Consider the following 17,733-nt stretch of genomic DNA (forward strand, 5'->3'; position numbering starts at 1 on the left):
AGACATGGTGTTGACATAGAAGAGTATATATGTTGTTCCATACAAATATAGAGCCTATTACTTTCTATCTTTCCATTCTTTCCTCTACTTCAGTTCTTCTCAGTATGAATTTTTCAATTGTGCTTAATGTTTTCAGAAGATATTCTAATCATGAAATACTCTTCTTGACCACAGTGCTTCTTACCTATCCTACTTTCCTCTTTCTGCCTCATCCCACTATATTTGCACGTGTAGAAGATTTGTAGAACTTGCTTTGCTTTTTATTTTATTTACTGCATTCAACCTTGGTCAGTTTTAGTTGGAACTAAAACTTGGAACTTCATGGGTGATTACCTTTTTGTTTGTTTCATTTCTTATCATTAATTTAGCATAGGATTGGTAAGGACTGCCTCTGTACATGCATGTGACTGTCAACATGAGTCTGAATTCAGCCATTGTCAAACTTCTCAGTTGAAAAAAAAAATACAGAGTAGCTATATACTCATTTGAGTAGTCATAAGAGGTACTAATTGTATTTTTATACCATGTATAGTTTACATTCCATTTTGTGTTATTAGTTTGGAGTTTAGTTTGCTGTAATGCCATCGTCTAAATACATTTCAGGAATTTTTAAATTTTTAAAGATAAGTTTAGCTCATGTCATCTCATCTATGCATCAGTATGCTTGTCTTTTCATCTGAATGGCAAAAAATACTTTGTATTTAATATGTTTCAAAATAACAAATTTCAATTTTTTTTATCCACATTGAATCATTTGAAGGGTTAAGTTCCTCTTTAGTTTGGTGTTACTAATGCAGCAATCAAACATATTTAATTTAGAAATTTTTTTAAGTGCAAATATAGCAAAAACAAAACAACAACTCATGAGTTAATTTTGTCCCCAGTTTAAATTTTTTTGAAAAAGTACCCAAATTTTGCTCACCCAAGAGTTGTTCCTGTGATATAAAATAAATAAATAAAAATCCGTGCCTGTAAGCATAGAGCTTGTGTGCTCTGGTTCTGTGCACTTGGCTGGAAGGAAATACTAGAAGCTGTTTCCATCTGATTTGACAGCTTGCTGCTGTTATCCTTATCTGCTCTTAAAAAATAATTCTTTGCTAACAGAGTAGCTGTCAGTAAGCAGTCCCATCTTCCTCCTTCAACAGACAATGAAAATAGCAACTAATAGTGCAATGAGGAAAGTAGTTATAACATCTTGTAATAAACTGGGTGAAGAAGGAATATTTCCTTCAAGTAAAAAGGGTGCACTAAACCCATATTTTCCATGATTATAACTATCTTTATATCTTTAATATCATGATTATTAATATATTTATAGGAGATGAAAGGAGAAGAAATGTTTTAAGGTATGGCCTTCTTTGAATGTGTTTATTAAGAGCACCTTCACCAAAATGCTCTGGTATTTAATCTTTTGACAAAGTTTTGCATGTTTATTTTCCCTGACTTCTATTATTATTTTCAGCCTTTCTCAGAAACTCAACTTTGGCTATTTATTTATTTATTTTAAAGAAGAAATTACTGTAAAAGAAGTATAACTTTTGTCATGTGTTTCCAGCCATCAGTAATAACCCATGTACTGGCTCCTGTACTACATGGAAACACACACAATAATTAAATTATCTTACATAAGTAAAAAAAAAAAAAAAAATCAAAGGCAATAGTAATACATTTTAAAATATCATTAGCAATATATAAATTTCTATGTCTATACAGTTCTGCTGTTGTTGTATATAAATTAAATAGGATATACTGTGGCCAATTTGGTGGGTTTTTTGTTTGTTTGTTTTTTTTTTGTTTGTTTTTGTTTTTTTGCTTGTTTGTTTGTTTTTCCCTGACAAAATGTCAGAATTTCATGGATAAATGTTGTACAGGATGTTTCAGACTTCTCAAAATAAATAGAAAATACTTTTTCTGTCTGCCAGTCTTAACAGCTTTAAAAGAGAAAGCTTAGTAAGTGAATTGCATGGAATTGTTTGTAAGTTAAATAAAAATAGTAGACTGAATATAGTGCAGGGCTCTGTAAATGGGTGGTACTGCTGCCCTGGACAATGAGAAAGTGTAGAAGGAATGGCCATTAGTAAGTTGTTTGGGAAACAGCCATAGTTATCTGGAGCATTTGAGTATCCCGCAGGCAACCCAGCCTCAGCAAAACAGTCTGGTTATGCTAAATATGTTGGAGAGCTGAAGGAAAGTGGTTTAAACTTCAGTTCAAAGCCTGAATTTATTCTCCAGTGACAGTATTCTGTCTTTCAGTTCTTCAGCAGTGCTGTAATTTCCTTTGAAACCCAAGTCACTGTGGGATATCTGCTTCTCCTTCAGCAGGATACCAGAAAGCTCAATATTCTTCCTTTGTGTCTGTAGAGGACTGGAAACAAGCATAGTATATATATGTGTTGTTTTTTTTTTTGTTTGTTTCCTTTAGCATAGTCCAACAACACCTCTGATCTGTGAATCCTAAATAGCAGGGGGTAAGAAGAGAATCTGTTATTAATGACTAGCTAGACTTTTTTTTTTTTTTTTTTTTTTTTTTTTCCCTTTGCATATACTAAGAATTTAAAGAAATAAACAATTCTGAGACATGGACTCTTGTTACCCTGTTTTGAGACATGGACTCATCAGGCTGTTACTTCTTCCCCCGCCTTTCCAGAGGTGCTCTGCAAAATCATTCAACAAACTCATCTCTGCTAAACTGCAATGCAAATAAACCCACCCCTGGTCAAGGAGGGATTAGCTTTGGCAAGATGTTTTTGTGTGTGTTGTTTTTTGTTTGTTTGTTTGTTTGTTTGTTTGACTGTTTGGTTTTGTTGGTATAATATTATGTGTATTGGATTAAGTTCAGTCTTTTTTTTTGGCCAAAAACTAATACATTTTTTTCCAGTATGGTTAAGGGCTGGGACTTCCATATTCATGTGCTATGGACCTACCTTGATTATTCTGGACGGAAAGAATTAGAGGAAAGTGAGATTATCCAGATTGTTTCTCAAGCTGAGCATGTTTGTTTAAATGCATTAGATACTCACCCAGTTGTTCCATTATTTTACCTTCTTTTCAAAATACGTCAGCTGTGGAAAATTTTTCTTTACATACTGATTCTCAGCATGGGTTACTTATCTTCATTTTCCTACTCATGGTGGATTTCATACCAGTTCACACTGAGGTCCTATTACATAAGTCTAGTAGAGAAACCAACCTTTAATGTCAATGTAACAGTAATTTACATGCATTCTGACGTCTCTTTATGCCTTTCCTGGCAGTGTAAAATCAATTTTTTTCCCCACTCCCTTTCCTTTATAACCAAGTGTTTTATTCAACACTTGGACTTGGAGTGTCATTTCTGCCAGCTCTGCATTCATGCAAAAATTAGCTGATGGCTGATGCACTTACAGGATGTGCAGAAGGCTCAAATTTAGTTTTGTTTGAAACTACAGAAAAGATCTCAAAATAGAGGAACTGAGTGCTCAGCATCCTTTCGTTGTTTTTGCTTGGGTGCTGTAGCACACTGAACTTTTCTGTCAGTTCTCAGCACACAGAAGATATATAGAATATGGGTTCATTAGGAATGCTAGTGAATCATTTTAGTCTCTTTCCTTAGTTTCATTACTGGCTAAAGATGAATTAGGTCACTTTATGATCCACCTTCTTCCATGCCATCCATATTTCCATACCAGTATGGATGTTTATTGGATGGTGAAGTTTCACAGGTTCTGTCATGCCTTAGTATGTGATTTGAAAACAAGCAAACAAGACCCACTTTAGTGTTGTATAGAAGCCTGCTTCCTAGATACGAACTATATTGCCTTTCCAAGTCTGACAAGTCTAATTTGACTACTCTTACAATTCTCTTGATCTGATAAATGCCAGCCCTCCTGTGGCTTCTCTGGCATGTTCCCAGGATATTGTCCTCCCTGTTACCCTTTCCTGGAAGTGAGCAGACACAACCCATCTACTTTTAGCCTTAAGAACCAGGGCTGTCATTTCAGTCAGCTAAGCACACTCTTCCATTTCTGTAGGCATCTGGCTTACAGCTCACCACTTGGGACATAAGTGATAATTTTGAAATGTGTCATAGATGATTTTTTTTTTTAGAATCACGCCTGCTGTTTTAAAAGTTATATAATTTGTCAAATATAGTACACTGTCAAGTTTTTGCCTAAGTCAGTTTAGTGCTTGGAAGTGTTCCTCAGGGCTGATCCTGACGTGTCTGGGGTGCCAGAGTTCTCCTCTTCCACTTTTATTTTCCTGGTCCTCTGGTCCCCTCTCACTAGAACAATTTGAGCACATCCCCCCCTACAAAGTACAATTCATTATATCATGAGAGCTCTGGGTCAGCCCTGGTTCACTGATTAGTTCCTGACCCTTGTGAAGCTTTGTGATATGGCTTATTTGCTGTGTTCACACACTTGCAGTGCACGTAGCTAACAAAGCTATGCAAACAAAAGTGTCATCGGGCTTTGCAGTGAATAAGAAAAGTGACTGGATTAGATATTAAGGGTAGCATAATTCATGTAATTCATGTTTTCTCACTTCTTTTTTTTTTTTTTTTTTTTTTTTTTCTAACTTGGGTCAACTGATTCATCATTGCCTTCCCAAGAATTGCTGTAGCATGAGGGACAGGATGGCATACAAGTGGACAAGGCTGAACTAAATGGGAAGGAGGGTGGTAGATGCGTGGCTGGGAAGCGTGTTTCTTCTTGAACTTGTCTGTTGAATAACACTCAGGGGAAGCTCTGCTGTCAAACATTTCTATAATGTTACCCTAAAAACATTTTACACTAGAACTAAAAACAGTAAGAAAGTGCATTTTATCCCTTGGCACCTCAAACAAAGGTACTGGTGACAATTTCTTCATAAAGCAGTCTATCATTTGTAGTGAGTAGGTGTGTCTAGGAGAAGTGGGAATTTCTGCATAGACCTCCCACTTTTATTTGATGCTTCCATTATTCTGGGTGCTCCCTGAAGACTCCATTAATGTGATATTTAACGTTCAGTCAGGTTGCAGAGCCCTCACACACTTGATATTAGGCTTGTTAAAGCTAATTGGATTACTGAAATCTGCAAGTATGTCCTAGAGAGAACGAGGGATCCATGCTCTAGACTAAACAGAGCAAATGGAGAAGCCTGAGAGCAGTCCCTCCTTACCAGCTGTTTGACATCATCTCAGGATTTTGTTGAACTGACAGAGCCACTGTTCTATCCTTTGAGGAGAAAAAGTTAATTTTCTGTAACATTGCAAGAGGAACGCATATATTGGACAGTGGTGTTGAACGTGGTTAAAGATGTCATACATTCATACCCGTTTGCATCAGGGTTTCAGAGCTAAGAAACAAATCCGAAGCACTGCCTGCCAAAATTCAGTAGGTTCAGTACCCATGTTGACGGGGTGCTGGAGAGCTTTCAGAGCTCTGCATAGTTTTCAGTTGTGTTTTTCTTTCACCTGCTGTCATTCCAAAAGCCCTGGAATTGATCAACAAATGAAGTATTGAACAAATGATGTAAATAACACTCTTAATAAAAAGAAGAATAATATATAATGGTTAGGAGGTGGTAAATCTCTACTACAATCTGCTTCAACATTACTGTGTACCTACTGTAAAAAAAAAAAAATCAATACATAAAGTAGATTAAACTCATAAATTATGGGTACATAGAAACCATTTATCCCTTTAGGAAAAAGAAACAGGGCACTTCTGCTGTTAAGAAAATGAGGTAACTTGATCAAAGTGTGTCTGTTAACAAGTGAAGTTTTTGTAGGAACAACATTGTAAATTATATGGATGAATTTGTGGCATATTTTGACAAACTCATTATTTCTTAGGAATAATAGGAAAAACAGAAATAGCTTGTATGAACTATAATATTCTCTTAGCAGAACTTACGCGAAACCTGTTCAACTTCTAAAGTAGTAACCTCTAGTGCTTATGTGAACTTTTCTGTGCTTGAACCACTTAACAAGCATTACCTAACGGATCTGCTGAATGTGTCTGTGAGATATAGAGGGTCTGTATTGTAAGAAACCTTCCTTAAATGTGGAGCTCTCTTCATTGACTTTTTTTAGTGAGTGCAACTGAGCTTTTATACTTTTTATTCAGGAAATCTATTTTACCTCCATTGGTGAAACTCTTTCCCCATCTAGAACAAAGTGATTGCCTGATGAAATGTGAATGTTAAAGGCTGAAGCACCACTCTACTTTCCTTAGTAGTACCCTTGAAAGAAGAAGAAAAAAAAAAAGCCATAAACTGCTGATGAATCCAACCTTTCGACAAGGAGGAAAAGGTGTTATTCTTTATAGCTATGAATATAAACTTTAAAATGTGAATTGGGTAACTAGTACTGTGCTCTCTCGTCATGTGTTATTCCAGCAAAGTCCTGGATATTTGTGATCTTGTTGACAGCCATGGATGGCCTCTGTTGCAAAATCTCAGCCTTTTTTTCTTCAGTCAGATGAATTTTCTATTAACAAACATTGGTCTTAATATTTCAACTTCTTTCCTGTGAAGCAGACTGCACTTGGAACTCCTCAAAGAATCTCAGATTTCACTTGGGGACCCTTGTCTGCTCCCAAATGTGTTTTGGGAAGGATGACCCCTTAACAGAAGTTAAGAACGTAGACCAAAATATAAAATGCAAATGCAAATATCAATGGTTCCCACAGTGTTTAAACTAAATAACTTAGTTTTCTTGGCCCTCATTTTATGAGAATACTAATTATATGGAGAAATGTTCCGTACATCTCTCTTCTATATTACAAGAACACTTCCTCTTCTTCCTTTACTTCATTCCTCTAGAGGCTGTCATGCATTTACGTTCCATTAGTGTCTAGCTGTGTTGTTGTGGTAGGCACTGTACAAACCCGTAGTGAGACACAAGCCTTGGCAGGAAAAGCTTGCAACTAATGAATGAGTAACAAATGTCAAGAATAAAAATGGAAAGGCATCAGGAGGTGAAGCTTCCTGAACAACACATGTGAACAACAGATCAGCAGCAGAGCTGGGAGCAGAATATACCTTTTTTAATTTCTAATTTAGTACCCGTAATATCAGCAGGAGGGAGCTGAATGTGATAGCAGCAATTTACCTACTTTAAAAGCATATACTTGAGCACAAAAAAAAAATGTTGTTTCTATGCAAGCCACGTTCTACATTAAGTTTATTTTTACTGACACATCTTCTGTTGTTCCACAAAATTCTCTAATTTTTGAACAGTCTTTAACCATAACAGCGGTCCAGTGCTTCCAGTATAACGAATACATGGCTTTCAGCTATTAATTCAGAGCTTTAAGTAGGTGGTAAAATGAATGATTCAGTTTGTAAATATTTGATCTAGAATTATCTGGTGTAGATGCTAAGACTGAATAGAGAAACTTTCTTGGTGAAAGTTGCAGAATTTTTTAATATTGTTTGCTCCCCTTTACGATAGAGCTGAGAGCTTCATAATGTGCTGCTGCACTCGCTTCTGCCTACATGGTGGCGATGTCTGCTGCAGGTTGAGGTGGCAATGTCAGTGCTTATAACCTGTGGTTTTCTTACTGATATGCAAAAAGTAATAATTTATAGTACAAAATTGAGAAGTGTTAAGAACATGGTAAAAACAAACCAACAAACAAAACAAAACACCAAAACCCCACCTATCCACCCAACCAAAACCCAAGTGTCCTAAACTGGTCATCTGGCTTGTCATGCTCCAGTAGTTAATTCACATAAAACTTGATAGTAAAAGTGAAGAGTTTATTTCTTTTGGGGTTTAGTTATATTTTATGCTCCCAACTTTTAGAATTTAATTTAGTGTTCATGGGGCTGGTATGTTGACAGCTCTGTATAAACTGGTCCCTCTAAAACATTACGTATGGGCAGTGCCAATGGAATCTTCTTCGTGTTTTTTTTTTTTTTTTTTTTTTTTTTTTTGCCATTTCTCAGAAGCAACACCTGGAAAGAAGTAAAATCTCATAACTGTTCCATATAGTTATTTTAAGATCTTAAGTAAGATCTTAAATCTTTAAGATTTGACTCCATTACACTGGTAACTACCAAAGTAACTTATTTCAGAGGAAAATAAATAATTAAAAACAAACAAACAACCCTACACTGAAAATTAGTCAAACTGTGATGTAAATTCTTGGAAAGCATCACATTTCAAAGTGGGAAAGTGTAGTTTGTACTGTTTTCTCATTGTAAAAATCTCGTTTTTGCCATACTGTTTTACTACTTATTTCCCTTTGATTTTCTTATGTGACAAGTTCATAGTGAAAGAAAACATAAAAATGCACCAACTGCAATGTAAATTTCAAATATTGATGCTGTTAGCAAGAAAAGACTATTAGTGTACTGAATGGAAGATCTGGCTTATATGAAATGGAGGCATCTTTCAATTGACTTGTTAGTCTTGGAAGGAGAGAGAGGTAAATGGAAGGTCAGTTTGGACAGTGCTGGAAACAGAAGAAAGTGTTTAAGCAAAGTAAAAATGGAACTCAATTAAATTATTTCATCATCCAAAGAAAAGTCCTAGCATTAATAATGGTGAGGAAATTCAAAAAGTTTTGAGTGGGAATGATGCTTTGGAGCTTTGCAGCATCTGTTGGGCCCATGAGCTTAATCATCTTTGATAAGCCTTGGTATCTTATGTCTATAAAGTAAACGGGAACAGAAATAACTTTCTCATGAAGTTATGAATTCCTGATGGTTTAGGCATAAAATTGTAGGGGAATATGGAGGAGCTGCACTGTTTATCAGCTTGATGTGGAAGCTGTCATGTTTTGATACAAGTCAACATTACTTTCACAAAATGAAGAAGCCAGTGGCACACTAACAGCTTCGTTAATGCACGTCTGCTATGCAGTTCTTCAGTGTTGATAACTGTGTTGATAAGTACCATAGTTCTCTTTCCACACCATTTTTGGCAGTGATATAATGATAACCCCCTCCTCCATTTCTTTAATCTGGAGGGGGAGGAAAGCAAAAATACTCTTTAAAAAGACTGTCAGATAAAAGCCTATTTTATTCAATAAACACAATTATCTTTAGGAATTAGACTCAAAAATGCATACTCTCACTGCTTTTTCTTGTAGTTTGGAATTGTGAAATAGTTTTCAAAATTGGACTTCTTTCTCTTCAAGGGGTTTTACATAAAGTGGGTTGTTTGCTTTGTTCTTGGTTTTATGTGCACCCCTTTCTTGTCCCTTCCAAATGGGAAGACTGAGATTAGTACTAGTCAAAATTAACCAAAAAAAAATAAATCAAAGGCAAATTCTGTTTTTCTAGTGAAGCTGAACATTAAAGATCCTTGTGTTAATGTACTTTACCATAAATATTGTCCAGGAGCGCCTATTTAATGGCTGTTACATAGGAACACAAAAGCAGACCTATTGCAGAATTTAAAAAAAAAAAAAAAAGAAAAAAAAAAAAAGAAAAAAGAGAGAGAGAGACAGAAAAGGAAAAGACATTAAAATAATAATAATAAAGAAAGCCTTTTTTTTTTTTCTATTTTCTTTTTGCATTTTTTTTTACACCTCAAGTTTGTTTATGAAAAAGAAAACTTTTTTTTTTTTTTTTTCATAGAGAGTCAGGAGAAATACAGAGAGATTGTTGAAAGGAGTAGTGCAATCTGGAACTACTGTTATTAATGTCAGATGCTAAAGAATAGTAAATAACGTATAAATACCCATAAAGCTCTGTAGAAGTTTCTTTGGCTTGACGTGCATTGTTCTGTGAGCTAGAGTTGCTAGTTTGGGCTGCTGAGAATTTAATTATGAACGATTTAGCTGTTCCCTAAGTATTTCAGTAGCTGTTCAAGTAGTTTATCACTGTCACTCAAGTAGTAGTCTAGTTCATGTTTTTAGATGCCTTCATCATTTTCTGCTTTAACTTATATTTTATGAATCAGCTTTACAGTTTTAATGTGGGAACAATATTGAAAAACTTCAATAATTTGTTGATACGAATTGTGAAAATTGTATATATAAATTATATATATATATTTTTAACATTGAATCCTATGTTTTGTTTCATCAGTTTTCAAGTATGTTTGCTCCAAGTAAAACTTAAAAAAGGCACTGTTTGCCCCATGGCATAATACATTGAAAAAGACAGCATTTTCCTTTTCTTGGTATACTATTTTAAAAAGTTTATCAGGTTATATTTTGGTGGTTTAATAGGGGATATTATTTGGATTTTTTTTTCCTTTGTTCCAGCAAAAATATTTTGTTAATAGATTGTGACTTCCCATATAGCTTTTATTATTATCTCATTTTTGGTCTCTTATTGCATGGATTAAATGGGGATGATGGGTAGGAAGGAGAGTCCTCTTTTAATACGATGGGTTATCTTTCATAACTTTTTCATTAGTGATTTTTTATCACTTTTTTCGTATCTTTTTCACTAGTTTTTTTTTTTTTTTTTTTAAAGAAAATGATTGGATCAAATAGTTCAAATATATGTTCTGCACTGTGTGTATTTTTCTGAAACTTTACTTTGTTGCTTTATAATTTCCATTTCACTGAATGGAAAAGCATAATTCTTGATTCAGTAGAAAGGGAAGGATTTATTTAAATTATGATATTTACACACATTCATTTCCATTTCTGATTTGTTTTCATAGCTCAATTGCAACCTGAAAGTTCAATTTTTCTGATCAGTAGAATGTGCTTCTTAAATCTAGGCAGATTAGAATGGACAACATTGTTCCTGCCTCACTGTTGTTTGTCTTTCAGAATGAAGGTGCAAGGAGAAGCTTTGATATGTCAATTTACTTTTTTAAGGCTTTTTAAATCTTAATCCTCAGTTTCTATGAGATAGTTCAGAAAAAAAAAAAAAAAAAGTTAAATTTTGAAGTTAAATTTTGTTATATTCATTTTCATTTTGAAAGCAGTTAAATGCCTGAGATCTGGAGGCACTCTCACTGCTAGACTATGTAAGTGTCATCCTTAAAGTCTTGTAGAAATCTATTTTGATGTGGCCAGAATTATACTACTTAAAGAACTGTTTGGCTTTGTACTTGGTGCTACTTTTTCTTGCTCCATTAAAAGAAGAAAAAAACAAACAAACAAACAAAAAAAAACACAAACACCCCCACAAAAAAGCCAACCGCAACCCACACCTTTAAAATGTCAATTTTCCTGCCAAGAAATCTAATGAATAGTGGTTCTAAGGTACCAAGAGATATTTCAGTTTATCACTGGCTTAGATTAAATGGAGTTTTAATTTTTTATATGTCCATTTCTGTTGAGTAAGATCTATGGAACCATACGCAATGAAGTACAGCTTGAATAGACCAACTGTTTTGTAGGTGTTTGAGATGTGTGAATGTTACCTTTATTCCCATGCTATGATAGAGTATTATTTCTAAAAGACCTGGGATTATTTCTATCTCAAAGTTGGAGCACAGGGAATTAAGCAGCAGGCAAAAAGTAAATATTGCAAAGCTGTTTCATTCACAGCTTGCTTTTTCTCTTGAGTTGAATAGAGTCTCCTATCAGGGAAAAATTGAATTTGTAATTAAAGATTAAATTGTGCTACATATGCAGTTTAGCATCTTCTGAACGTTAAGTGTTCCTCTTTGGAGGAACTAATTTTGGATATTGCACATTTTATATCCCCCCCAAGATTGATTGCCCTACCGAAGACAAATGAGTGAAATTCCAGAAGTAGGAGTTGCCAGCACAGCCTCCTTTCTGTATATTCTGCCCTCTTTTTCTCTCCCCAGGTACCAGCTACAGAAAGAGGAAGTGGTTGCTGCAGGCGATAGCTGCCCTGAATGCCTAGGGCTGCCAGTATGAGCTCGACGAACAACATTTGTTTTATCAATTGTTCCTCATAGCTTCATTTCCAGGCAGTACTAGATCATTCCTCTGTCTGATTCTATATATACATAGATGTGAAGGTTTATACCAAGCTTTTATAGTCTAGGAAAGTAAAAAGACCTTGGCTTCCATATTCCTCTGAATAATGAATTATGAGATCATTGAGTTTTACATTAATTATTTTCTGCTAGTATAACTTCTTTTAGTATCATATTAGGTTAAATTAATCATTCACAGATAATGATTTTAAAAAGTTTTACAAGTTGAGACAAAAGTCTAAATGGAATACGCTTTAGATGTAATAATCAGTTTAATACTAATATTAAGCCCTTGACACAGAATACTTTGCAGACTGTAAAATAAGGTATTGCCTTAAAGAGTACATTAACTTGGTTAAATACCAAGTATATTTAGTATATGTAATGGTGTTAATAGGATTTTTTCAGTCTGTTATCTGAAAAGATGAGCTAAATCATTCTTTTGTGCATCCTTTCATTTTTTGAGCTTCAGTGGTTTGGGGAGCAAGTAAATATGTAGCAGGAAATAGTTATGGGTTGTCCAAATAGTCATTTAATGCAATGCTCTGGTGTAGGAGATGGGAGTGAAAACAGAAGTAGCTGAGGAGTGTATGGAACGTATATCTATGGGAAATGGGATGGTTGCAGACTGCACAAGCAGCATCAGGGTTCACAAATGGGTTTAAAACATTATGTGTTTTTCTGACAAGTGTTTATGCTTGCAAGCTGGCTAGTACTCATGTTAGGTGGTGCTTCCAAAATGTTTTCTGTGCTTAAGAAAGAATAGTAACAGTAATGGGGAGATAAATTCAGAATTCAGCATGCATGATGTAAAATGTGAGTGAATCTGAGAATATTTAACAGTTTCACAAAGTAAAAGAATGGTGGAACTTTTTTGTAACTTTTCTCGATTTTTGAAAAACAACTTCTGAATTATTTTCCATCTTATAAAATACTATGGTAAAATAAAATGACACAGAAATGATACCTTCTGTTCTCATGGAAACATTGTTTGTTTGTTTGTTTCTTAGCATAATATATTGTGTACAATTGGATGATTTTACTTTTTTGAATCCTAAAAGGGTTCCATCATTTTTCCCAGCAATAATTATTTGTTCTGCTCAGAAGAAAATGCTGTTTGCTGTTGTGTTCACCCTTAAGGCAGGGTGCTTATGCAGCAAACCACAGAAGCTTGAAAGCAATATACTTTCTAAGGAAGAACATGTACCTTAAATAATAATCAGTCTATTAGCAGTATGGTAAAACTACATCGAGTTTGTATTTCTCATGCTTGATACAAATTTCTGTAAAAAAGGGCTTGAATAACTGAAGAAGCAGAATTTAACAGCTATTTGAGGTAATGTTTATTGTTTGTACATCTGGAGGGAAGAAGAGTTTGCCATATATTTGTGTGTTTGGTGAAAGGATGGGCATCAACTTTCCATGCCTCTTGCTCATAAAAAAGAAATACTTGTGAATGTAGAGCTGTTTTATGAAACAACTTTGATCTATTATAAGCATAATGTGTAGCATAATGTGCCTCTTTTTCTTGTTTCTATGTTTCAACATAGGCTACAGTTGTAAGGCCAGTTAAATTAGCTTCCTACATTGTGAATAACATGGGCTGCATTTTCCATAAAACATTAGTTCCAGTTTCTTTTGTAAGTACACTTTTTGTGCCACTCAACAAAACTGCAAACGGAACACATGTGGAGCCTTAAATATGTTTTTTACCTCAAGTCCTTTATAGACAGGATATAAAAGCACACTGTATAACATAATAAATTGTATGGAAAGGAACCACATGTTTTCCAAGTAAAAAAGTGCATTTTAGTGATCTGTGCAGTATTGTCATATCCATATGGCATACTTTTAATTCTGGTTACTTACCTTACTGTTCTTTCAATTCTTGTGTCGTATGTCAATTTTCATGCCTCAGTGAGAGTTGTGTCTGCCCTGGGAACATTCCTTGCAGTTTTGAGTAGATAGGCTTCAAAACAAGCAAACAAACAAACAAACAACAAAAACAAAACAAAGCAAAGCAAACAAACAGAAAAAAAAAAAAAAAAAAAAAAAACACTATGAAAATTCTCTAGCTCTATGTTTAACCCTGAGGGTTTTTATTTAGAGGTGTTGTAAAATAAAATGGTCTTTTCCCTTTGCTATAGTTGTTTTTAAAGCATACAGATATGTATTGCTTTTCAAGTTCTTTTTCCCACCCAAAAGCTGTATGTATGCAGACTGGATGCAAATCACTGCTACAAGATGTGTATCTCATAGTAAGATGCAATGATACGGAAAACTGGGGGAAAAATCAAGCAACCTCCCTTCCCCATCCATAAAAATAGCTTCTGTGTGAGTTTTGCCTCCCTGTGGAACTTCCCTGTGCTCAGATACTGTGTCATGTGTAATTGGATTGGAGTTCTTTCTGAATACTGTTTTCTCCTCTTGACAGCATGGGGTAACCTTGGAAATGTTCTCAAGAGCCAGAGCAAGATTTCTGAAGCTGAAAGCGCCTACAGAAATGCCTTGTACTACCGCAGCAACATGGCTGATATGCTTTATAATTTGTAAGTATGTGTGGCTTTCCTGGGGTTGGATCCTCTGCAAAACCTGTTGTGAATGGGGCTATTGATTTCCCTGCTGGAGATGGAGATGATGCTAGCTGTTGCTTTGTAATAGCCATTTCATTAATTGTGCTCTTTAAATTTTGGGGTGGACAGGATCTTTCCTTGGTCTACATTACTGTATATTCTTGTATCACTGTCTGGCTTGGAACAGGAAAAATTACAAATCTGTTTGCTTTCAAAGAAACAAAACCCCCACACTGAACAGAGTGCAGATAGATGAGCTGGCACCAGTAGTGCTCCATCTGTTTCTGGCTCCTCTAAAATACAGAGGTGTTATTTAGACTTCCTTTTTAAGTCTAAATAACACTCGGTGGGAGGAGTGGGTGTAAACACTTCCTAGCATAAGCCAATACCACTCAGTTAGCTGTTGAGGTCTGAAACATTAAAATAGCTAAATACTTTTCAGAGCACTGGGGTGGGGACGGTTCAGTGGGTGCTCAGGGCTGGGAGCTGGGCTCTGCTGCGAGACAGACCCAACCCCTCAAGCTGGGGTACACCATACCATTGTATGCACAAACAAAATCCAGATGACTAGCATTTATTATGCAGTAGTGTAAGCTGTATGAAAATAAAATGCCCTGTGCAGTAGAAAAGTATGTGCTAGGGAAAGGAGATGGACAAACACTGAATGCAAGTAGCAAGCCTCTTTATTAAAAAAAAAAAAAAAAAAAATCAATCTGTAAATCCAGTTTCAAATGGCCATTTTTAATATCTGGATAAAAAGTTTATAATGGTAGACTTTTTAAAGTTACCCGTTTCATTAATTTGCCTGATGGGTAAACATACTATAAACTTTTATCTCTGTTTTCAAAATAATTTATTGATAGAATTTCCATTCCAAAGTTTATTTAAGATCTCAAAATCATATATACTTTTAATGCTCACACATTTACACACATGTATGCATGGTGTTTTGTTTTTTTTTTTTTTTTTTCTTCTTTTAGGCAATGGAGAGTGTGAAAGACATATTTTTAAGAATAAACTCTTTCCACTCATGCTTAAAGAAATAACTTCTGAAAACAGCAGGAGACTGCAGGGAAAAAAAAAAAAAAAAAGTGAAAAGATTGATATCCCTGAATTTCTCATACATGGTTCATTTTGGAGATGAAAATTATAACTATTAAATTTTTTTGTATGCCTATATGGTACTTCTGTCTCTTACTCACTCAGTGTGTCAGAGGAAACTCAAGTTAATACCAGGGTAAGAAGAGGGAAGGGGGTTGGATGAAAAAGACAGGGATATAAAAGAAATCAGTCTTTGGTAGTTTTGCTGCTCTGAGCGCAAGCTGATAATCTTCTGGCTTTACATTGATATACAAAATATATGTCTACAAGCCTTCATTTCTGATGAATAGAAAAATTCTTTGAATTCTACTGAGTTTAAGTAAAAGGAATTTAACTGAAATGATGGTTGGAATATAGAGGGCATAAACTTTCCTACATATACCTGTGAAAGTAGAGGAGGTTTATTTAGATGAAAGTGTTTGCTATAAAGTATGTATACACGAATGCTTATGCAAAATGGATCTCCAATTCTTAACATTTCTGAACAGTATCCTGAACACAATTGAACCCTCTTTTACTTTATTTTACTTTTTGTTTTGTTTTGTTTTGTTTTGTCTCATAAAACTATGAGTTATCCTATAGAAACTGAAAAATCTTACATCACCATTTTAATTTTTCTCTTACTTATGCCATCTTGTTCTTTCCCTGTGTTGGTTACTCCCACATCCAGCATGGAAGCTAACTGGTAAATGGAGTAGGCTTTGACACAATTGAACCCCAAATTAATACAATATTTTAAGCATAAACTCTGAAGAGGTCTCTTGCAAGTTCTGCCCTTCCTTGCCATGTAGTACTACGGAAGCCTTTTACAAAAAAAAAAAAAAAAAAAAAAAAAGTAATGGAAAAAATATATTTTCATGTGCTTACAAGAGGCCAGCTGGATTTACCATTTCTAGGTTTTAGGATGTATCTTTAAAACAGAAACAGTCATTTAGTAGATCTTTAGAAAGAAAGCACCCTTACCATCATTTCTGATTACCGTGTTTTTGGCATCATAGATCATAAGTCTATTTTAGCCTCACATACTCTTTATTGTTTCTTAGCATTTATGCCTCAGTATTGGATACAAATTAATTAGCACATGCAGCTGTACTCATACAGAGCATAAACAAATCAAAGTGCTATCTGATTGAGGAACAAATTATTAAAGATTAACTCTCAATTTTCAATGGGTAATGATCAAGGAGGTAAGCTACATAAACAGAAGTGTTTGATCTCTGTTTCCTTATTCTTCTTCAAGAAATTGTCTTGTGCTAAAATGTGCTGTTATTTAGCAGTTGTCTATTGATGTGTTAAAACCTAGTGAATTTAGCAGATTTCATTGAATTTAGCAGAATTTCATTGAATGACTGATTTCAGTAAGACATTTTTATTTTCTGACTGTTATACCTTTTCTGCAGCTCTGTGTTGTAGCTATTTCTCCCCATTCAGGAGAATTTAAACTGCATGAATTTATATTACATAATTACAGAATCTCCGTTTGAAGGTTTGCCTGATACAGAATGTGTCATTTGCCATTTTGTTCAAATGTTACAATTATGCAACCATAAATAAATTCCCACATTTTTAGAAAATAGCATTCATATAATAAAGACCAAATGATAAGATGCTTAATATGGAAAAGGAGGATAAAAATAATACAAGCCATCAGTCACATGTATTACAGAGAACCACTGATTTCAGAAGATGAACAGATTTAGGCAAACTGTAATTCACTGGAAAGATCTGTTTTGTCTTCAGATTGCCCTCTCTGCACCCAACACCTGGGAAACAATAAGTTTCTAGCTAACCTGTATCTTTAATGAATAAATTATGATTATTTATTATTTTTAAAACAAAGAAACCCACCTCTTGCTTACAATTAGTATTGGGTTGGTGGTTCAGCACTCCTTTAGATATGGGTTAAAATGGGTTTGTTCTACTGATGTTTTCTCAGGTCCAAATAAGTAGAAGTGAAACTGCCTGTGATCCAGCATATCATGAAGATAATATCTTTGGCCTGGAATTTAGGAAACCTGAATTCAGGCTGAGGACTTGTGTTCTTGTTTGCAAACTTTTATTTTTACATTTTTTTTTTCTGAAAGGCTCATGAAAAACTCTAGAGGATTTTGGATCCTGACATCTCTGAAAGCAGTTGAGACTTTCATAGTAATTTCAGTGTGGAAAGTATTTTAGCTGTTGTTTTATACTGTATGTGGAGATTATATTACAATATTATATTACAATTAT

At 34.7% G+C, this 17,733-nt stretch overlaps 1 protein-coding gene across 3 annotated transcripts in view; it reads left to right on the forward strand.

Moving 5' to 3' along the window:
* TMTC2 (transmembrane O-mannosyltransferase targeting cadherins 2) overlaps nucleotides 1–17,733 on the forward strand; it is a 261,535-nt gene that overhangs the window by 154,647 nt on the left and 89,155 nt on the right. For all 3 annotated transcript variants that reach the window (XM_082773154.1, XM_082773155.1, XM_082773156.1), the window contains exon 4: nucleotides 14,265–14,379. In XM_082773154.1, the coding sequence (XP_082629280.1) occupies nucleotides 14,265–14,379 (115 nt within the window). The remainder of the gene's footprint in view (nucleotides 1–14,264; nucleotides 14,380–17,733) is intronic.

Source organism: Aythya marila (assembly GCF_965140915.1).
Source record: "Aythya marila genome assembly, chromosome: 1".
Lineage (NCBI taxonomy): Eukaryota > Metazoa > Chordata > Aves > Anseriformes > Anatidae > Aythya > Aythya marila.